This window comes from Scomber scombrus, chromosome 13, assembly GCF_963691925.1.
Source record: "Scomber scombrus chromosome 13, fScoSco1.1, whole genome shotgun sequence".
NCBI classification, from domain to species: Eukaryota; Metazoa; Chordata; class Actinopteri; order Scombriformes; family Scombridae; genus Scomber; species Scomber scombrus.
The window spans coordinates 11,117,739-11,140,053 of record NC_084982.1 but is presented as its reverse complement, the minus strand read 5'-3'; the positions used below and the strand labels follow the sequence as shown (position 1 = coordinate 11,140,053).

Sequence of the window (22,315 nt, the reverse complement as noted above, 5' to 3'; positions counted from 1 at the left end):
ACAAACCTGTGTGTGTGTGTGTGTGTGTGTGTGTGTGTGTGTGTGTGTGTGTGTGTGTGTGTGTGTGTGTGTGTGTGTGTGTGTGTGTGTGTGTGTGTGTGTGTGTGTGTGTGTGTGTGTGTGTGTGGCAGCAGTGTGGTAGGCTCAGGGCTGGGATTTCGGGTTAAATATTCAAAATGGCGGACGGAGGAGCAGCGAGTCAAGATGAGAGTTCAGGACCAGGTAATGATTACAGCATTTTACATATTCATACTCATATTCAAACGGTGTTACAATTTATGATAAGCGGAATGCAGACAACAGGCGGATTGACGGACAGGTTAGGATGATATTCAGCCCCGTTTCAGCTCACACAGCGAGCCAACTGTAATTTGACAGAGGAGGAAACGAGCAGTGCGACGGTGAATTACATGGGAACATGCCTCCCCCCTTTGTGTGATTACACGGCCGTACGCCGCTACATATTCATACCTCTGTCGACAAATACGGTTTAGCATATTTTATTAGTAATCGCCGACGTGACTCTGGTTGATATGTGACATATTTAGATATCTCAGTAACGCAGTTTGATGGGAATGAGGATGCTAGCAGCGTTAGCTCGCCTGCTAGCACCGCCTTGGCTTTGTGTTGATGCACACAGCGGCTTTTGAAAGATGTTTGCATATTCATTTGAGCGAGCCGGGCAGTGGCTTGTTTTCCTTTTCTAGTGCTACTTGTGGGGGAGAAACAACCCGAAATGCTGCAAACGCGTGTTTTGTTAACTACAGTGTCAGCTCGGCTCGACGTGTGTTTTTCACAGAAGAGCGTTTTTCTTTTTTTTTTTTTACCCCTCTTCAGCCTTTTGTGCTCGGCCACAGCGGAGCCACCACAGCAGCCTGTTGTGTTATTCATGCGGGCCTGCCTCAGTCGGAGTGCGGGGTGCAGCGTGTTCCTGGAGCTCCTCTGGTGCCGCACAATTACCGCAGCTCAACAGTTTTTGGCGATAATGAGCGGAGAGGGTTTCATAACATGAGTTTAGTTACTTTGATTGAACTGTTGTGCTCGGAGTGGCGAGCTGGCTGCTTCCTCTAACTTGGTCCAGTCGCTTGGAGGCTAACTTTGTTTTCTGCAAGTCAGCTTATGTTTATGCAGTTGAACATAGTTTGATTGAAGTTGTTTCACTTCTGTTACTCCAAGTGGGAGTCGTTGGTTCTGCGCTATCCCTCCATCTCATTAGAATAATTAATTTATTTGTATAACTTTTCATCTTCATGCCCTTGGTTGTTGCAGCAGTTTCTGACCGACCCAGCCTGTGCTGAATACAAAGATTGTACCTGTGTATCCCCCCCTCCCTCCTCGGGCACAGGGAGGGGTGGTGAGGCCCACTTCCGGAAGGCCACAATAATAACAGGCAGGGCAGTCTTACTATTCACTCTGTCGGTTTCATGACCAGGCAAGACACAGCTTGATGGCACTTTTTTTTTTTTTTTTTTTTTAAACTCCATGTGATTAGGTTTGCCATTTAGGAACCCGTTTGCTGGCTGCTGTAGTAACACTGCACAGGATGGGTTTTTTCATGTTGTACAGGAATATCTACTTTTTTGACTTTAGGGTTCAAGCTAATTTTATCTGTATTGCCCAATGTCACAAATCAAAATAGAATGCCACAGGGGTCTTCACTGTCTGTACAGTTTAACAAAATCTCCTGTTCATAGACCCTAGATAAAAAAAAAAAAAATCCTTTAAAAAACTTAAACAGGACAATAAATAAATGGGGGAAGCCTCAGGGGGAGCAAGAGAAAGGGGATCCCTCCGCCATGATGGAGAGAGATGCAATAGACGTGTTTTAAAAAAAAAAAGAAAGAAAGAAAGGCAAAGCAAGGAAAACAGGAAATGTGCAACCATTTTCATAAATATATAAACATATTGACCTCTCTGGGTTCAGTTGAGGGGGTGTATGTAGTTGTTGGGGTAAATGCTAAGGAAGACATGTCTATCTTTGCAAGTCAAAACAGGTTATCGAATGCAGCTGCTGTTTCTTGTGCTTCTGTGCTTGACTTGTTTCGATGATGAAATTCCGCTTCATGTATTGGGGTGATATAGATAGTATTATTTGTCATTTAAATATGCAAAAAATCATACCCCACCTATTTTGGTAGAGAAGTGAGAATCACAGTTTAACTATTGCCCTCAACAATAATAGTATCACATTACAGGTCATTTTGTGATATGGCAACATGATACTAAATGCTTTCCTTTATTTTAAGCCAATTAAGTATTTTAGGTCTCATCAATATTGAAAAGATGTTGTCTAATTTGAGTTAATTTTTAAGTTTTCTGTTTGTTAGCATTGCATGAAATTATATTCACAGTCTGGAAATAGCCCCACTCACTTAAAAAAATAAATATATAATTGACTTATTAAGCTGTTCTACATAAAGAACAGATGAGAAAATAAATCTTGCATTCTCACACTTAGGCTACTTTTCTCATTTAATCAGTTTTACAGTTCCTCCCTCATTCCAGCCTTGTACTTCCATCATGAATATTCATTGATGTAAACACAGCTGTTATGAATAATGCATCATTCGCAGTAATAAATTCAAGACATGCCATCTCAAAGTACTGAGAAGGCCTCCATGAAGGCTCCAGTCAGACAAGCTTTTTTTCACAGTGGAGGAAGAAAATCATTACTAATAAGAGCAATGTGGTGTGTTCAAAACAGATAAGTGCTTGTTTTTTGGTGATCTGCAGTGAAGTGAGTCACTCATGACTAAACAATGCAAAGCAACACTTCCTTATTCTGAATATAACAAGGTAAAGCAGACATTTGGATTTAAAAAAAGTCGATAAGCAAAGGTTTTCATTCTTTTGTGTCACATTATGAGGATTTATATTTAGAGCAGTATATCCTCACAGTATTGCAACATATTTTTAAACTGTTATCTGTATGTTTAATACATCAACATGTCTCAATACTGTAAGTATACAGTACAGCTCACCCATATTTTCTTGAACCCCTCATCCTCAGTATTTGGAAGAAGTACAAGTATGTTTTGGGAAATACCCATGGGTACAAGAAAGGATCTGAGATTGTGTGCCATGTAGAGTCGGGAATTAATCTACAAAATGGAGGCACATCAGGAAATGGAGACACAGGCCAAAATCACTTTGTATTTAATGCATATGTATATTTTCTGTCTGAATTCTGAGTGTGTAAACTTAATCTGTGTAAAGTTCCTCCAAAAATGACACAATGGTCGAAAAGTAAAGTATGGTCTGTGCACCACTCTCTGCTCGCAATCCTACAATTTAATGTGCCACATTTAAAAGATGTGAAAATTACTGTTGTGTGTCTCTGCAGCAGCTCATGCACATGCAAAAAGGTGATGATGATGATTTGTGAGTGTCCAAAATCTCAATTTACTGCTGAGTAAACTATTCAGTGTGTGTTTTTAAAGGGAATGAGGGAGTAATTTCGGACACTGCCGCAGAGTAGCAGTATGGACGATCCTACAGGTTGTTGCATTACTAAGCAGCAATCCCCATGGTGTCCCTGATGACTGTCATGTGTCTGCCATTATTAATAGCATTGTTATAAGGGAAGGTGTTAAAGCTACAAGCCAGTTGGAGTCATTTTAAAAGCCAGAGCCAGAGTTAGGGAGAAAATATTCAGTCTATTAAAAACATATTGTTCAGCAGTTGCAATAATGTGCCAACTTTTAAAAAGATAAGGGAATTTAGAAAGATGCATATTTTTGATATTACAAGTAAGTGAAATGCATTCTACATGAATAAATAGCAGCTGATGCAAATATCAGCATGGCAGCCTGGTAGTGAATTTATTTGTAAGTTTGCAACACTTTTGGTGAGGTTATGGTCGTCTGTGTGAGCTGATTGGAAGGAGTTGCATATTCCTCCTCGCCAGGCCCTGGAAACTTCAATTTCATTTTGTTAGATTAAATTTTCCACTTAGCCTGTAGACAGTGGGCTAATGACTGCCCAGGAGATCCTACTGTAGCTCACAGTGGTGTTAGCCCCATCACTGTTTATCAAATTACCCTTCATCCTGGATTGTGTTTGTTTGTGGGCTCAGTATAATGTTGCTGTTTTCTTCTCCCTGTTGTTGTGTTTTTGCTGGAGACCGGATTCAAAACACCGACAACAAGTATTAAAAGTTATTTTAAAATTGGATATTTGTGATGACTCTGTTTTGAACCAGGAAGCTTTATGTTGTTTGGTTATTAATTCCCTCCAGCTGAAATACGATCCGTTGTGACTATAGGCTACATCCTGACGGTTTCAACATCTGCTCGGCGCTCTCGGACCTGCTCAGACTCGTTCGGATTTGTAAAAGTTGTCTAGACGTATTCTGTGTGTTCAGATGTAGATATATATAAGGAGTCGAGGAGAATGTGGATTTGCTAATTAAGTTTTGCTGCGTCTCATGTCGAATCTCTGCCCTCACATTAACAGCTTCCCACTATTCAGCCAGCCTTCTCCGTATAACGCCGGTAATGAGATAACTATTTAAATTTCTCCATGCAGGATAATCTTACCATGCATTGTTCTGCAAACCACCCAACCAACTAACTATCCACATGTTGAAGTACGCTGCTGATAACTGCCTTTGTTTTCTCATTTGGTCGTATGATGTGCTTTTTGGAAGAGGTCAGACGGGCAGGCTCGTCTCTTGACCCCCTCATACACACGTTGCTTGAACTGTTCTCTCTTTCAGATTTCTTACACCAGTGTGGCATCTGTATACCCTCTGCAGCCGCCACCTTGGTAAACAAGAGGCCGCAGTCAAACTAAACAGTGTTGTCTGCAGGGATCACCGGTGGAGAGACCTGTGGAGTTTAATGGGCAAAGAAAGTTTATTTGTATCGCCCATTTTAACAAGTACCTAAATAATTAAAAGTATATAAAACATAACAGGTAGGAGCCAGGAGAAATTTTGATTTATTAAAAAAAAAAAAATACACTCAAATATGTGTTTAGGAGGGAAATAAACACACAAATAATAGATTACAAATTGTTTTCAGCCTCATTTTTAGTGTATTTGTTGTGATAATTATTAGTAAACAACCAACTTTGATGGGCCACAAAAGATTATTTTTGAGCTGTTGAGCAGAGAAGCTGAAAGTAATAAAACTGGTTTAGTGTGAGTTTCTAAGCAAACCAGACAAGAGTCTAACTGGCTTCAGATATTTATGTCTTGTATTAAAAATATTGTAACAATATCCCTTTTATGTAGTTAAGAGTGTTACATGATATCCAGTTTATAATCAGTTCATATAAAAACATTTTTATCCCGAGCATTACTGTTGATGAAGGTGCAGTTGAACTATTTTTGTGTTACATCATTTAAAAAAAAAGAGGATGGGGGAACTACTGGTTTAGTCTGTGGTTGTCCGTCATAAAATCACTCTGCTGTTTACAAACAGCTGCCAACATTGCTTGCTGACTGAAGGCCCGCCTCGTATTTCCTCACACCGCCATGTCTGATAAAGGTCTGTTTGTTTTTCAGTGGTCACTGTGTTAATGACACCGTGCCCTCTTGGCATTGTTTGATTTGGTCAACAAGTGTGGAAATGCCTTTCTTTCTTCAGGCAGCGGGACAAGTGAAGATGTTGATCAGAGCTTTAGCTGGAAAAAAGTTGGAAAGTTGTTGAGTTAGTTGGTGAAGCCCTTCTCCCCTTTAGACATTCCAGTCCAATCGCTCTGTCTCACTGGACACCTGTGCAGCTCCACTGTGGAAGCCGTTTCCCCTCCGTATTAACTCTCAGAGCCTGGAAATGAATTTAAAAAGGCTCCAAAATGAAATACTAATGGAATGTAAAGCTAATCTAAATATGCTAATCCCCTAACACTTCATAAACATAGACAGCAACAGCCCGCCACCCACTCTCTGCAGTCACTCACTGTGGAATGCTTTAGCCACAGGGGGTCTCGCAGTAATGACAGGCTTGTGGTGGATTAATGTGGAGTTATTTATTTCCGATTGAGTGAATCCCCCTCCCACTAATAACCCAGACACCCCCCTTCTTCTCTTTTTAGCAGTTTGGCCCAGTCTCCATGACTCCTGGAGATTCTCTGAACAAGCAGTCTTAGACTTTTTTTAATTTTATTTTTATTAATGCGGTCCGCCTTGCTAACATGCCCAGACCACCGCCGACAGGCCTCACACTGCATTCTGGGATATCTTCAGCCTTTTACCTGCTCTTAGCTAATTACTTTTTAGCCGTGCACTCGCACAATAATTGGTCTTGTGCTGCTGCCTCCCCTCCCTCTGCTGTACCCAGTGCTGATTTGAGCACTTTTTTCCCCTCTCTGTGTCGTCCTTATTCCCCTGTTTTTTTTTTTATCGTCCTCCAAAAGCCATCCAATTAATATGCTAATGAGCTGATAAATATTTATAGGGGTTTAAATTATGCAGAAAGCTTTCAGAGCCTTGTGTGAAATGCGTCGCTCGCAGGACTTCAAAGCCTTGCATTGCTAACGAGGCAGGAGCAGATTTGCATACGGCTTTAATCAGCTGAATACTGATTATGCTTCATTATAGAGTAGGGGGGGGGTGGGGGGGGCAGGGTTGGAGGAGGCTGCCAGCTGCACTTGTCGTTTGTTTCATTCCAGCAAGAGAGGGAGAGGGTGAACTTTTTCAGAAGTACTGACAATCTTGGCATAGGAGAAAGAGAGAGAGAGAGAGACAAGGAAAGAGGGAGAGCGAGCGCACTGTAAAAGAGAAAGGGGCCGAGCTATAAGAAAAGAAAAGAGAAAGAGTACAGACTGAGGGAAGGAGAGCTGTTTGCCTAAACCCTGCTGGCTTTCCCTGTGTGCGTATCCTGGTGTTGTTCAGTGAACCGTGCGACGGACAGTGCCACTGTGTCTGTGTGTAGCTCTAGTTGTATTGAACTCTGCTCGTTGACCAGTGGAGAGTGAAGAGAGAGAGGCGGGAGGGGGGGAGTGGGAGGAGGAACTGAGTGCTGGACACCCTGTTGGTGGGTTTGCCCGGCAGAGGCCGTTTTCCTTGATAGGTTCTGCAACCATGCTGGAAAACACGGGTGGAGCAAAAGCGGGTGAGTTTTTTGATGAGGTCGTGATGGAGCTCAGCTGGGTTTTGTTGTTGCTTGCTGTCCTTATGCGAAATGGGAGATGCCAAGCTGTCACACTTTGAATTTTCATATTAACGGGACATCAGTTATTAACAGTACGTGGCTCTCTCTTGTTGCCCTTGACTGTGAAAAGCGTTGTCGGTGGTTAAGTTTGTAGTTTGCTCCTTTGAATCGTCAGTGTGATTGAAATGTTACAGCAGAGAAATCCTGCAGTTATGGGATATATTCAGTTGATGAAAGTGAGAGCGCTCCTTAAATAATTGAGAAAGAGCTGTTATGTTTTAACTGGCAGTCTCATTATGTGTCTCTGTCTGGCTCTTCCAGATGCTAAAGTGAATAATCAGTCAGAAACTACTAAATGTGCAATGGAAAGTGGTGACGGGAACACCGGTGAGTGACCTACAGCTTCTTTTTTTTCCCCCTCCTTCTTTACCGGATTAAAATCATGCTGTTGAGTTTTACTCTCTCATTCAACAGGTTTCACATTCTTAGCCAAAAATTTAAATTTTTGCAAATCTGCCTCCTACTTTTTTATAGTAATGACTGATTTCTTGAAGAAAAAAATAGAGATGGCAGCTTTCCAAAATCCTTGTGAACAGTTCTTTGTCAAATTAAGTGTTTACCTCACTTGTGCCTATTGAACATCACACTAATTTCCTGCGTCTGTGCTTCATTGATTTTTATGATGAAAATGATCAAATTTAAAGTTAACGTTGTAGATTCACTGCACAATGTTATATTGTGCAATGAAGAATTAAGTAAATAATGTCACTGTATGCCTCCAATTTCCATATAAGCTTGTAGTGTTAATATTTAATTCAGATGATTGGTCAGCCTGCATTCCTGCAGCTGTGTGATGGATATGGATCACTTATTACTGTTACATATGCTGTCATTTAAAAAATGTGTTTTTCCTCATACCCAGTCTTCATTTCACCTGAAAACTGTGCCGTTTGTTTTCCTTCAGTATTCTTCTGCAGGGTCACTGTGGGCTTCTAGTATTGTGTTCCTCATTTTTTGTGTGTTAAACCAACAACAGCGTAGATTATGTTGCCTGTTAAACCACGCTAAAAACATCTTTGAACTGCTCTGACAACATGTCTCATGTATTATATTTCTGTCCGTAGGAATCCAAATCAATGGATTGGACTTTCAGAGGCAGACGGTGCCAACCACAAGTGCAATCACTAATGCACATGCACAAGCCCTCCTCCAACAGGTAACACGTGAGGCACACCGCCACCACACATTATTTCTCAGCAACTTTGTGTTCCTGTTTTTGTGGAAGGAGCAGATATTTAATAGAGATCATTCTTAGATTTAGTGACATTTTAGTTTCCTTTTTGCACAATTAAATAAAAAAATGCAAAAAAATGATAAAGAATGATGTACATTGCAGGGAGAGGCAGAAAACCCAGTGGGCTTATTTGAAGCCTCCATCTAAATAATGTTAAAATGTCACAATATTATAGACAACACAAAATGAACATACAGAAAATGTTCTGACACGGTTAATTTTACAATGAAATAAGGTTGAAGTTTGAACAGAGGAATGGCCATCCCCACTCATACACGCACATGCAGAAAGAGTTAATTTAAATGAGCCAGGCTCTCCTGGTGTCGCCTGGCAACAAGGCAGATTAATCAACCCTGTATGCTAATTAGCTGCTCTGCGGTTGCTCGGAAACAGATGGCCGAGAATATGCAAATCTATGCAGAATTTACATGCACTGCATAACAGTTATTTTAATTAGCATCTCAGCTCTCCCCTCCCTTCCCTTCACTTTCCATGTCTCTGAAGGCTGCGGCACATTTTAAATACCCACTTTCTCACTTCCTTTTAAATTCAAATCCTCTCCCTGCCCAAAGACTGAAGGCTCATTTTCAGGAAAACTGCTCAGGTAGCACAGAGATTTAATGATTCATTGTATTTTCAGTTTTATGCTTTAAACATTTTTTTTTTTTTTTTTAAACAAGTAGTGTTTTTGTCTGAATAAAATATTTTTTCAAATTGCTTCTAAGTAAGAGACTCTCATTTTTATGATAACAATGATGATATCTAATTATTGATTAGCTTATGTGGTCAACAATTCTCAGTTATGCCTTTAGGAAGGTTTCCTCTAAGCCCCGTCTTTGCTTCACCTCCACTAGTCTAAGCCGGAAGACTCGAGTGCTCTTCCGACCTCCGTCCAGCAGAGTGTATTGCCTCAAACCCAGCTAATGTTGGCCGGGGGACAGATTGCTGGAGTAAGTGTCCTCATGCCTCTATGCTTTGAGTTAAAACCAGGTCTTGGCCACGTATCTGAGGTGACACCTTAAGACATTTAACCCTGGCTGACAAAGTGGGTGATGAAATGATTGCTTGCCCTGATTCTGTGGCTAAGGCTGGTGTCTCCTCTGCCTGTTTGCCTGTTCATCCTTCTGGTTGTTCGGCTATGTTCAAATTCCTCCATAACAGAAATGTTTGGACATAACCTCGGCCTCTCCAGTCGTGATCGGGCCAGCCACGTGACTTTGGCCACATCTCATATCCATGTTCTTCCATTTACAGCTCAGGTCATCCTGTAGTTGCAACAATCGGTCGGGATGAATGCGGCCGCTTTTGTGCTGTGCGGGAGTAGATGTTTACTGTGCATGTGGGTTTGAGTTTGAACATGACATCAACATGCTCATTTGCACTTGTGCCTGGCTCAGCTGCATGAGTCTTCTCATCATTTGCCTGTCTGGGCTAATATTAGTGTTGTCATAATAGTCAAAGTTTTAATATTAATTCGATACCTGTGTGAAAAATTCAATGGCACTGTGACCTAATGCATTCATATGTTATGTAGGATTGGTAAATACACTTAGCTAACACCTGTAAGGATGTGTAAGGAATGTTGTACTAACTGTCTAATATTGGCATCATAAAAAAGCTGTTTAATAGCTGTTGGCAACAGGATCAAACCCTGCAGTCCCCCTGTTGTTAATAAACCTGGAGACAAAAGAAAATAAAGTGTCTTTTTTAAAGTGCTTAATAAACACAGATCTTACGCCAACATGCCAAGGCTATTATTATATTATACAGTTACATTATGTTAATTGTTAATGGTTATCGATAAGTTGGATATTAAACCAAAACTGAGTTATCATGACAACACTAACTCATTCACTGACACTTAAAATTGAATTGTTTGAATCCTACTCATGTCTCTCTTTTTCCCCTCTGCCTCTCTATAACCCTTCCATGTTCAGTTGACCCTGACCCCAGCGCATCAGCAGCTGTTGATCCAGCAGGCACAAGCTCAGCTCCTGGCTGCAGCCGTGCAGCATTCAGCTAACCAGCAGAACAGCACCACTGGGGCCAGTATCTCAGCCTCTGCAGCCACACCCATCACCCAGCTACCCCTGTCACAGCCAATCCAGATTGCTTCTGTAAGATCACACAATCACACATCAGCCATTTTTTCTGTAACTCATAAAGACTATTTTAACAAAACTTCATGTATGTAAACTTGCAGCCCTGAGTTTCTTTTTTAATGAAGCTAATTTAGATACTTGAATTCTATTTTAGTGGGATAATTTTAATTTTGTTTCAACTTTGAAATTAGGACTTAGTTTAAAATCTGACTTGATAAAGAAACCCCAAGAGAAGACTGAAGAAGCAAATGCAAATGCAGATGGCTTTAAATTCATCTAATAAGGCTTTGAAATCAGAATATTCATTACTGTGGAAATTATTTGCACTGTAGGAGACATCCAAACTTTGGTTAGTTATTGTGTTGAGTAAATTTAAAAATAAAGAAATTAAAAACTACATTCATAAATGTAAAAATGTAAAAATGCATAAATATAGGCATATTATGCAGGATTTTCGTAAAGAAATGTTGAGACTCTAACAAAATAATCCCTCTCAATCATCACTTGTGACCCACTAGAAGTGGTTGGCAGTATATTTATCTGCTGAGACTCTGACCTCTGTCTGTATTTTTTTTACTTTCTTGTTATATTTCTGACTGGTTGTTCAAAAAACAAAATGAGGCAGCTGTTCACTGAATGGTAATGATATGGTAATAATATGGAAGTAAATGACTATTACAAATATAATGTTGATTGATGCAAAAGGAAGTTGTAGACATGCATACTAGTCATACTACAGCTGGTTTATGTAAGATTGATATGTGTCTAAATTCCACTGTTTGTTATAAAACCTTTATCCAGGAGAATTGCTTGACTTCCATATCAGACGACTGCCTGACACTTGGTTTCTACTTAAAGACATGGATGGTATTGAACTGTTACTACAAATAACTAAATACAAATTCAACATGACTCTGTCCTGTTATTCATTTCTTAAAGTATATAATATTAAATTTATTAGCTCAATTGCTGTCTCCTGTAGGTTATCTGAAAGACAGTATTGCAGTTAATAATATAGGCTGACAGGAAACACAGCATTTGCGTATGTCTACCAATTGTGACAAAATTGGTTGTGATGGTGCTTTGGGTGATGAGAGTGCATAGCCACAATGCTGCAGTGATGTAATTTAGTCTGGTTTTTACTGTAAACATCTGTGTTTTCAACATGACTAGAGGTAATTTTACTTGTCTTGCAGCAGCTACAGCAGCAGAATCTTAGCCTGCCTCAGTTTGTCCTTGTGCAGCCCGGCCACCCGATCGCCACACCAATGCCGACCACCCAGTTCATCATCTCACAGACACCGCACACCCAAGCAGGTAAGCACTACAGGGGTCACAGTGTTTGATTTGCATGCACAATTAAGAATATATTTTCATACCAAGTATTGGTTTTGTGATGGAAACTTTTTTTAATCATCCCTCCCCCGGTTGTCTTTCACTCTGTAGGCATATTACAATCCCCGAGTCTTCTAACTCAACTACCTCAACCAACCAACCTAAGCCAACCTAACCTCCTGCCGAGTCAACCAAGCATCAACCTCACAACTCAGGTTGGTAATGATGCAAGCATCTCTTTTTAAACTATTAAAATGCTTACATTTTTTTAACTGTAAACCAGGTGTTTGAATAAAAGTACATCAAGAAAACAACTTTTATAGTCTGACTTTGTGCATTTTTAACCACATTTTAATCTCTTACATAATTGCATTTTCATTTTCCTTTGCAGACTCTTAAACTGTATTATAATCACATTTTGTATTCTGCAGCCTGCAACCCCAACCCGCACAACAGCAGCCACACCTATTCAGACACCACCCAAACGGTTGGATACCCCCACTCTGGAGGAGCCTAGTGATCTGGAGGAGCTGGAGCAGTTTGCCAAGACCTTCAAACAGAGGCGGATCAAACTGGGCTTCACGCAGGTGTGTGTGTGTGTGTGTGTGTGTGTGTGTGTGTGTGTGTGTGTGTGTGTGTGTGTGTGTGTGTGTGTGTGTGTGTGTGTGTGTGTGTGTGTGTGTGTGTGTGTGTGTGTGTGTGAGAATAGATTTGATTGATCATTAAGGGTCCAGTGATTTGAAATTCCATGTGTTGGCAAATAAACATCAGTGGACAATCTCATCTCACGTTCAGATTCTTAGGCCCTTTACACACCTGACATCAACATGCGTCTTGGGTGATCTGATCACAAGTGGACAACTAAGTACATCAGTGCACATCTGACATTAGAATTTTTCTCCACAAGCATCTTGAGTGACCATTTGTCATCAGATTTCACTTCCCCACTCTTTATGCATATAAAGAAGTACATCATTTCCATTTGCAGAGACCAAGTACGATGCAGAGGAAAGCAAAACTCGGGAGAGACTCAGCAGCCAGACTTTTCTGTTAGATTATCATTAAAATTAGAATAGCTGGTCCACCTTAAAGGTCAGTCCACTTTAAGTGAGTCTGCTCAGGTTAGGCTAACCCATTGTTGCTAATTTTGGGGCTAACCAACTTAACTTTAATCAGCAGGCGGCAAGCTAGATGCAGGAACTTGACTTGGGTCTTTTTGGAGTTGTAGCATTTATTCACTGACGAATAGCCTAAACTGTATACACACTGCATCGCTGCGTTCCCAGATGTTCTTCTAACTTCTTACACTCTATGTATATGACACCGTTGGTGCATGCATGAATATATACTTCTACTTACACAGAGGACGTCAGTTAAGTAGGTGGTCCTTTGATGTGGCCCAGGACACATTCGATATACACTCCTAATAGAATGTGGTCATATGCGACCCAGACTACCTCTGATTGTGGTCTGTGCGATCGAATCTGAATGGGTATTCACACCTGTATTTAGAGGTGTCCACTTGTGATCGACTCACTCAAGATGCATTTTAATGCCAGATGTGAACAGGGCTGTATGACATATAGAAATCATTAACAGCATATTATTGGTGAGTCTTTTCCTGCTGCACCTCCCTGTAGAGAAACCAGAATTCATATTTCTCTGTCTCTTCATTCTTTCTCTTGGTTTCCCTCCTTCTCACCAGGGCGACGTTGGCCTGGCCATGGGGAAGCTGTACGGAAACGACTTCAGCCAAACTACCATCTCTCGCTTTGAGGCCTTGAATCTGAGCTTTAAGAACATGTGCAAACTCAAGCCATTGCTGGAAAAGTGGCTCAATGATGCAGGTTTGTCCCTGAACCAGCCTAATCGAGTGCTATCGAATTGATTGCCATCAGGGTAGCAGCGTTGGCATGGCCTGTGTATCTTTACAGTACCTTGTCTTTACCTCCCTCCCCTTTCTTTGTGTCGATGCTGTTTGTGCAGAGAACCTGACATCTGACCAGGGCCTGTCCAGCCCCAGTGCACTCGGCTCCCCGGGCATGGGCATAGAGGGGATCAACCGCAGACGAAAGAAGAGGACCAGTATTGAGACCAACATCCGAGTGGCCTTAGAAAAGAGCTTTCTTGAGGTGAGAACAGTTAACAATAAGCAAACATTAGAGGTTAGCTGTTGATTGTTGTTGCATACTGTGCCAGGTAAAACTGGAAGCAGTTTTTTGCAATATGTTGGTTAATTTTCAAGATTTTAAATAAGAAAGGAAGTTTGAAACCTAAAAATGTTATCTGGCAGAAAAAAGACACAAGCTGTGGTCTTAGTGACGGAAGTAGTCTCCTTAGTGCTGACAGGGAATCTCTGGCTCCTTTGCCCTCTTCAAGCAGAACCAAAAACCTACCTCTGAGGAGATCACCATGATCGCTGACCAGCTCAACATGGAGAAGGAGGTGATTCGGGTCTGGTTCTGCAATCGCCGGCAGAAAGAGAAGAGGATTAACCCCCCGAGTAGTGGCAACAGCGGAGGATGCCACACCCCCATCAAAACCATCTTTACACCCAGTAGTCCTTTGGTGAGGATTGGCATAACTTGCTCTGAAGTGTTTCTTGAGGGACTTTTTTATTTGTTTTTAGAAGTTAAGGAAAGATTGTCTGGGGTTCATGTGTGCTTGTCATTTGTATTTGGAGGCTTGACAAGTGGATATTTGTACATTAAGCTCATATATTTGGTTCAGTGGGCAAAGCTGCTGTGACAAATGGTTTATTATATTAGTCCATGTTGCTATAGCAAAATGACTCTAACACACAGTATCTCATTCAATCCCTCCTCCTATTCTGTTGCCAGGTGGCCAGCACGGCGAGCCTTGTGAGCAGTCCAACTATTAACACACCCACCACTCTGACTGTAAATCCAGTGATGCCTCTCACCAGCACCAGCGTCTCCAATTTGTCTTTCACAGGTGTGTGCTTCACTGGGTTTGCTTTTAAGAAAGTGTTTGAATTTTTGAAAATTAATGTCAACTTATGTTTTGTTAAATTAATCCCGATGACCCACCTTTCTCCAAAGGGACGACAGTTGGACCCACAAACACTGCATCTGTCATATCCACTGCACCTATGGTTACCACAGTAACCAGTTCTCCATCATTAAGCCCGTCACCAACGAGTATTCACTGTACGACCGCAGAGAGTAAAGCTGGCATTCATGCGCACACCATCGTCACCCAGGCCCCAACATCCATAGCCACCTCTTTAGGGACAGGTCAGGTGATGGTGACTTCAGGGCTGTCTGCAGCACTGCAGGGTGCCCAGTTACCCACCAGCATTGCTGCTATGGCTGCTGCCGCAGGGCTCAACCCAGGACTGATGGCCTCCTCCCAGTTCGCCCCAGGGTTAGTATTGGACATGTTCAAACAGGTCCAGGTCCTCCAGTTATTACTTCTGTGGATTTCACTGAATTGTAAACTTGTACTCTCTACTGATCAATACAATCTTGTCTGTGTGTTCAGTGGGGCCCTGCTCAGTCTGGCTCCTGGTGGCCTTGGCAGCGCGCTGAGTCCTGCCCTCATGAGCAACAGCACCCTGGCCACCCTACAAGGTGGGTACAAATGTCACATTAACAACTGAGTGTCAAAATATCTTGTAGTCTGATACAGAAATACAGTTTCATAGGTAGTTGCTGGTATGGAGCAGAACTTCTCAACCTGTTTGAACTGCAGATAGTTTTTATAGACAAATTTGTTGCAGAATGGTGAAGAAAAAACTGAAAAGATGTGTTTTATGCTTCCTCTTTCTTTCTCTTGCTCACTCTAAGTTTACTAAATTTAAAGAATACAGATAGACTTCTCAGCAACATCCAGGTTTTGTCCTCAGTTGAAATTTGGTAGTGATGGACTGGTTACTTCTCACACCTACTTTCATTAAAAATCAGCATATCCGGGCATGAAGGATATTTTCTGTCACCCTGCTTTTTGAGACAAATCATATAACATCCTCGAGGCCCTGTAGTAGCCCACAGCCTGAGTGTTGGGAACCTCTGTTATGGAGGACCAAACCTCACTCATTAGGAAACAGACTAATTAATGAATCAATAAATGAAACAGTGAAATAAATTCAAGAGTATATGAATGAACAAAAGGCATATGGAAATATTTCACGTACAAAGAAAATGAAAATTCATCATAGGGTTATCAGGAGAAATAATTATCCTAAGATGTTGTATAATGAAGACAAAAATTTAATGAGGCCACTATTCATTTGCATCTTGAGGGCCACATCCACGAGGGTAATGCCACTGAGAGAAAATTACATCTATGAATATAAAAAATCCTGCTGAGCTGCAATACATTTTAATGATGGTAAAACAAATCCTGCAGAAAGAAATGTCCTACATTGACAGTGATTCTGTGAGCCTTTGTGTAGTTTACGCATTTGTTGAATTGAAATTTGATTGTTTGATTGTTCTTCACAGCTCTGGCATCGGGTGGGGCAATCCCCATCACCTCTCTGGATGGTGGTAACCTGCTGTTTGCCAACACCTCTGCTGGTAACACACCCAACCTGGTGACCACGCCGCTCTTCCTGAACCCCCAGAACCTGTCGCTGCTCACCAGCAACCCCGTCAGCCTGGTGTCGCACGGGGCGGGGGGGCTGCAGCTCACTGCTGATGCTCATCAAGCCACCACGGCTGCTGTGCCTGTGCAAGCCTCGACCATTACCACTGCCTCCAAGGCTCAGTGAAGCCAGTTAGGCTGCATCCCGATTTAACGCCCTATTCCTCATGTCGTGCACTACTCTCACTACACCATGTAGGGAATAGGGAAGGTCGTTTGATATAGGCGCCGCGGTTCACTAACCACCCCATGTTCTTTCCATTGTATCTATCATTATTTAATCCTTTCGCTGCCACCAAAAAGAATATGACCTCAGATGAGGTTGGGGTTGACTTTTTGTTTTGTAGTTTGTTTCCCCTCTCTTTATTGTTCTTGGATGTTTTTTCCACAAACAGTAGCCAGATGGACACTGTTGTTGGCCTGCCGCTCCTCATGAACCTTGACAAGTGTCCAGGAAGAAAATATCCTCGGTACCATCAAGCTGTTCACATTTTGTACATATGTCCTTCCTATTTCCAGCTCAGAATTTTCTCTGAAATACTTCTAACCAAAAACTTTAGGATTTTTCTCTTTAAACATTCAAACTTAACTGATTTTACTACTAATTTCACAATATTCATCATCACTAATGGGGATTTGTGTGTCACCCCATCTTCAATGATCTCTTTTGAGTTTTTTTGGACAGGCCTTGATGTAAATCATATCAAAGTTATATTTTAGAGACTTTTTTTTTTCATTTATCTTTTAATGTCTGTATTTTTTGACATTTTCAGAACTTTGTAAGTCTAATAAGTTAAGATTTAACTATCAATTTTTAATTGTGGTTATAAGGCTTTAAAAACAAGTAATAAGTGGCCGATACAAAGGTTATCATTGCTTTAAGGGTCAGAGGGACCAGGTGTGTCTCTCTGAGTCTCTCTTTCTGGAAACACTGAGTTTTACATTTTGCCTTGGTGATGCAGTAGCTACCAGGCTTTTGTAATATGAAGGTGTTGGTGCGGATTATAGACACTGATAGAAAATGACTGAAAATGTAACTGAGAGCTTTAAAAAGAGCTGCAGACATGCAGTCCTGTGTTGGATTGAGGATTTGTTTTGGATGGTGATCCATTGGAATAAATGTACATTATGTTTTGGATTCAAAGGTAGGAAGTAGAAGTCTGCATGTGTTGTCTACAGCTCAGGCAGATGCTGAGAGTTCAGTAACTGCATGACCCACAAGGCTCTGTGGCTGACCAGTCTGTTTTGAGGAGGACTTGTCGGGGCATGGTCGTTGTACCAAATATGTGGTGGCATTGGCTAAATGGGGTTTATTGTATTGTGTTTTTATTTTTAATAGTAGTACCGTCGTATCTACTTGTGCACAGTATCTGTACCAAAAAACTGGATTGAGGAGCTGCAGTCTGCCTGTTTTGGGAGGAATGAAATTCTGTCTTTTTTTATTTTTATCCGCAGTCATTTGACTGGCTTACGTACTTTAAGATATACCAAAAATATTTGTTAAAATAATTGCTGTGTGTAGTCAGTGTAGCTTAGTCTAGTCAATATATTTATGAGTGCAGAATCTCTCTTCATTGTCAACAGAATATAGAAATGCAATATTTTGATGATCATTTTCCAAAGATGACCTGTTTTTTTGTTTTGTTTGTTTGTTTTTTTTTTTTTATTTGACCAAGAGTGTCATAGCTGAACTTTTAATTGGTGGCACAACTGACCAAAAAACAGAGGGATTGGCTTGGTTGAAGCTTGAGAAATTGGTTTCCTTTCACTCTTTATGATTTGGTTTTTATCACTGGGGCCTCACCCTGACGCCTGATCCTGGTTTTCTGTGAGCCGTTTGATGGCTTGTTTTCCTTTTTATAATCTGTTTTGGACATTTTGGTAGCAGTTTTGAACATTTCTGAAGCATAACAGAAAAGGTCTGTTTTTTGGTTTTATACTAATATTCAGCCATAAAACAACAGCTTGAACCAAAGTGGTTTTTCCTCAGTAGTTGCTGTGCCTGTCTGAGCACACAAGTTGCCGTTTGTATGATCTCTACTCTCTACACTGCTGATAAATTATTTTCCTCTCCTCCCACCCCTGTCAATATTTGATATTCCTGATTTGGTGCTGCTGGATAAGGATCACAGAAACTTAGCTTTAACAACTTGCTGCTGAAACTCCTGGTGGAGTTGAGCTGTTGAGAGGCCTGCATGCTTTCCTATAGCTTTATGACTACATCCTGTGAAAATCAGGTTTAGTGGTGTAGACCCCTCCCGTACAGAGGGCTCAACTATGTAAATCCATAGCTCTGATCATCATACTACACCTCCTCTTATCACTGAGGTTTTGAATTAGCATATTAACAAACAATATACTGCTCCCCCAAATCTGTCTGTGGACTAGTTTTAAAAACCTGCCAGATTATTTCTGAGCACTGTTCATGTGCTACACATTTAACTAAACCCCACACAACAGCATCATTGTTCTGCTGCTTCCAAATAACACAATTAATTAGCACAGTGATTATTCAATCACTGAAACTTTAAGCAGTGAAATCTGTCCATGTTCTCCTCTTGTGTACTTCTTTTCTGTTGTTGAATAATTTTGACTGAATATACCTCAGCAGCACTTAAACATATAAGGTTCACCTGTAGACATTTCTGTGTATAGAACAGTGTGGAATGTATAAGTACTGTCTGGCTCGCCATTCAAAGTTTATACTGATGAACCATACATAGGAACCATACATAAAAGGACAACCTACTACTGCTATTTTCTAGTACTACTATTTATGGGGTATTTCCAGGTTTAAATATTGTTTAGAGATCCTTCTTGCCAAAGTTAAAGCCTTTCTCTTTGCAGCTCGGCAGGTGTCTGGCTGCTCATGTTGCTGGTTTCCCTGTCACTGAGGCCTCGAGGGGCCTACAGGACTCAGTCCTGTTCCAGTGCTGTTTGTAGTTACTTAAGAGGTGAATGCGTGCTAGCAAGTTGAACCAGTTGCCATCGGCACCATAGGATGTTACTGAAATATTTATCTGAGGAAAGACTTAAGAATTAGAGAAACGATCTTTTCTTAATTCTATACATATAAATATATATATAAACACTTGTAAGATATTCATATTTTATATTTGAACCAGTATGTTATCAAGACTGAATGTAGTTTATCATGCTTACTCAAAAATCTCCCCAAAAATCTTCCTTTTTTTAATTATTGCAAAATTACTTCTTTTTTTTTTTAAACTATAAAGACCAAAAAGTAAGAAAAGAAACCTGTGACCACGCCTCAGTCGCACGCGAGTCGCTGACACCTGTGTCTGTCACGTATGGGTGGACACACAGGTCTGTGGTTGGCAGGAGAACAGAGACTCTGAAGCATCTGATCTTAATCTTTTCATAGAGTTTTTTTGTTTTGTTTTTTTGGTTGTTGTTGTTTTTATTTTGGTTGAGTCATTGTGGACTTGATTTGCTGTGCTGTCTTTAACAATCATTTGATTTTTTTCTGTAATATTACTTTATGCCTTTAATTGTTTTGTATAGTGTGAGAGGGCACGATCACTGGCTTTCTTAGTTTGACAAAGAAGATTAACATTATCATTTATGCCTTATTGTTACGTAGAAGACATGAGCATTGTAGCATTATTGTGTGTGTGTGTGCGTGCGTGTGTGTGTGTGTGTGTGTGTGTGTGTGTGTGTGTGTGTGTGTGTGAGCTCACCTGGTGCATTGTTTTCACTGAAACAAATACAGTGTACTTGGGGCATTTTGGAGTGTGGGATGATTACGTTGCTACCTATGTTTTTTAGGTGTGACTCAGACAGGTTGACGATACCTGTGAAAAAAAGCTTTACTAATAATTCCAGCAGGTGGGTGTGCGTGTGTATGTGTATGAGTGTCTTAAAAAGAGAGAATAGAGAGGGCAGTCTGCAAAGCATTATGGTGCATTTTTCCCATCTTCCAGCAGGTGTTTGAGTGATTTTTTTTTTTTTTTTTTTTCAAACGTTGAGACATGAATACTTATATTTGTTGTTCTCTACTGGTTATAAAAAGCCTGTGAGCCAGTTTGTGGTTAATAATGGTAAAACAACAGTTTGTGGTCATAGTCTTGACTTTAAAAAAAAATCTCTATTTACCTTACTCGCTGTCTAACTGTTGATCTACTTGGCACTGGCTTGGCTGTAACGCTTAAGTTTCATTACGTGATCCAGAGATTTCAAGACGCTCTCGTGGATCAGTCACACATCAATCTCTAGTATGTTGACCCATCACACTGGTTTGCTAGTTTTTAACGTTGATAAGAGGAAGTGTGGAGCACCAGTAAGGCAAAAGGAGCTGTTGTATACCTCATTTCTAACTCAAGACTGAGTGAAACCTGCTTTAATCTACTTAAGAAATAAGAAAAAAAAATATTTTAAAAAATCAAAAAACAAAAAAAAAACAAACACAAATTTGTGTCATCGGAGAAGCCTGTTCACACCTGTGCTCGGTAAAGGGTTGTGGAAAAAGCCGCCACAAGGGGGAGACACAATACATACCAGTACTCATGAATGTCTGCTTGCTTTCTTTCACAATTTGGTGTTTTTACACTGCACACTGATGTATTTCAGCATTGTATAGAAATTATTTGTTGTAACTTGAGATAAATGTTTTTATTTAGTGTTTGTTTTAATGCTTTCTGTACTTTGGGTTTTAAAGATTTCCCCTTCTGAAAAGATATGTTCTATGTTATTATTGGACCCATGTTTGAACATTTTAAGTTTGACAATCCTGCTTCAGTTTCGTTTTTTTGTTTTGTTTTTTGTTACACTCCACCAAGTCCTGGTATGTACGTGTCTTCCCAAACGACGGTGTGCCGTCACAGCCCGCTCTCGCTTTCCTGTGGTAACAACATTAACCAAAGACTTCTAACTGATTGTATATGAACGACGCGGTCTCTCGCCCATCCCTGCCTCACTGCTCAGCATCAAATCCTGGCTGCAAGCTCTCATTCGAGTCCTCTCATTCCCTCTCTCTCGCCCCCCACACCTTCTTCCCTCTCGGAAACACTCGGCCCGGTATGTCTGTGCAGCGGTTTCAGTGCCTGTGGGCAGGGATCGGAGGGGGGTTGAACAGGGCTTAGCGGGCTTCTCCGACAGACACATAAACAAACCAATCTGGTGGTAGCTGGGTGATGTTTGTTAATACACACTGAGGGTAAATCCTGTGCACACTGTAAATGCTCAGGACTCGATGTCTGTCTGTCTGTCTGTCTGTCTTGAGCGCTGTTGCTAGGATCCACTTGTTTCCCCATCCGCTCTCTCTTTCTCTCTCTCTCAAGGACTGTGGTGAAAATGCTGTTCCCGCCTCTCACAGTGCATCTGTCTCCTCCTCATCTGTACACTGTAGTCCCCCCCATACATGACCCTGTTGTCTCCAGGAATACACATCCTGCGGTTGCTAGGTTTCACTGCTGTGTCCCTACCTCCTCTTTTTCCTCCTCTTCTGCTCTACTCCTTTGACATGTCTCTTCACTACAGACTCTTTATCAGCTGTGACACTATGCATCATGGTCCTTCACTCTGCATGGACTGTGTCCCTGCGGCTCAGCGACTGGCTAACGGGCTTCAGTGACACCTTGTTTAATGCTTTACTCCAAGTGAGGTTGTAGGATCTCACAAGCGCTATCCCAAAGCAAAAATCCAAATATTTAACTTTTGACAAATGCAGATACCAAAGATATCTCTCTGTCCTGTGTCTCTTGTCTTTCTCTCTCTCTGTTTTTTCTCTTCCTTCCACCCTGCAGCATGTGTATTAAGAGACAAACCCAGCACTGGCTTTAGTCCTAGCCTCAGTATTCCAAAGCTTAGATGTATATTTTGGTATATTTCTGAGAAAAACTTACGTGAGAAAAAAAAAA

General features: G+C 41.0%; 1 protein-coding gene across 3 annotated transcripts; it reads left to right on the top strand.

Moving 5' to 3' along the window:
• The first annotated feature begins 176 nt into the window (after window positions 1-176).
• Window positions 177-20,867, top strand: pou2f1b (POU class 2 homeobox 1b). Of its 3 annotated transcripts, XM_062431376.1 has the most exons (15): window positions 177-222; window positions 7,419-7,484; window positions 8,222-8,313; window positions 10,329-10,508; window positions 11,295-11,360; window positions 11,690-11,810; window positions 11,940-12,043; window positions 12,260-12,415; window positions 13,534-13,675; window positions 13,806-13,960; window positions 14,208-14,396; window positions 14,669-14,783; window positions 14,891-15,215; window positions 15,333-15,421; window positions 16,295-20,867. In XM_062431376.1, exons 1-15 carry the CDS (start codon window positions 177-179, stop codon window positions 16,561-16,563), a joined length of 2,115 nt encoding a protein of 704 aa, XP_062287360.1. In that variant the 3' UTR covers window positions 16,564-20,867. The 3 variants fall into 3 exon arrangements, with proteins under 3 accessions (XP_062287360.1, XP_062287362.1, XP_062287361.1); XM_062431378.1 differs by lacking the exon at window positions 11,295-11,360 and having other exon boundaries at window positions 11,693-11,810; window positions 13,815-13,960; XM_062431377.1 differs by lacking the exon at window positions 11,295-11,360 and having other exon boundaries at window positions 13,815-13,960.
• The last annotated feature ends 1,448 nt before the right edge of the window (window positions 20,868-22,315 follow it).

What these genes read in the sequence shown, in the direction of transcription:
- pou2f1b (XM_062431376.1), top strand. Translation starts at nt 177, where the DNA reads ATGGCGGACGGAGGAGCAGCGAGTCAAGATGAGAGTTCAGGACCAG. An exon ending in AGATGAGAGTTCAGGACCAG is followed by an intron (nt 223 to 7,418) that starts GTAATGATTACA and finishes TGGCTCTTCCAG; the next exon opens with ATGCTAAAGTGAATAATCAG. An exon ending in GACACCGCACACCCAAGCAG is followed by an intron (nt 11,811 to 11,939) that starts GTAAGCACTACA and finishes TTCACTCTGTAG; the next exon opens with GCATATTACAATCCCCGAGT.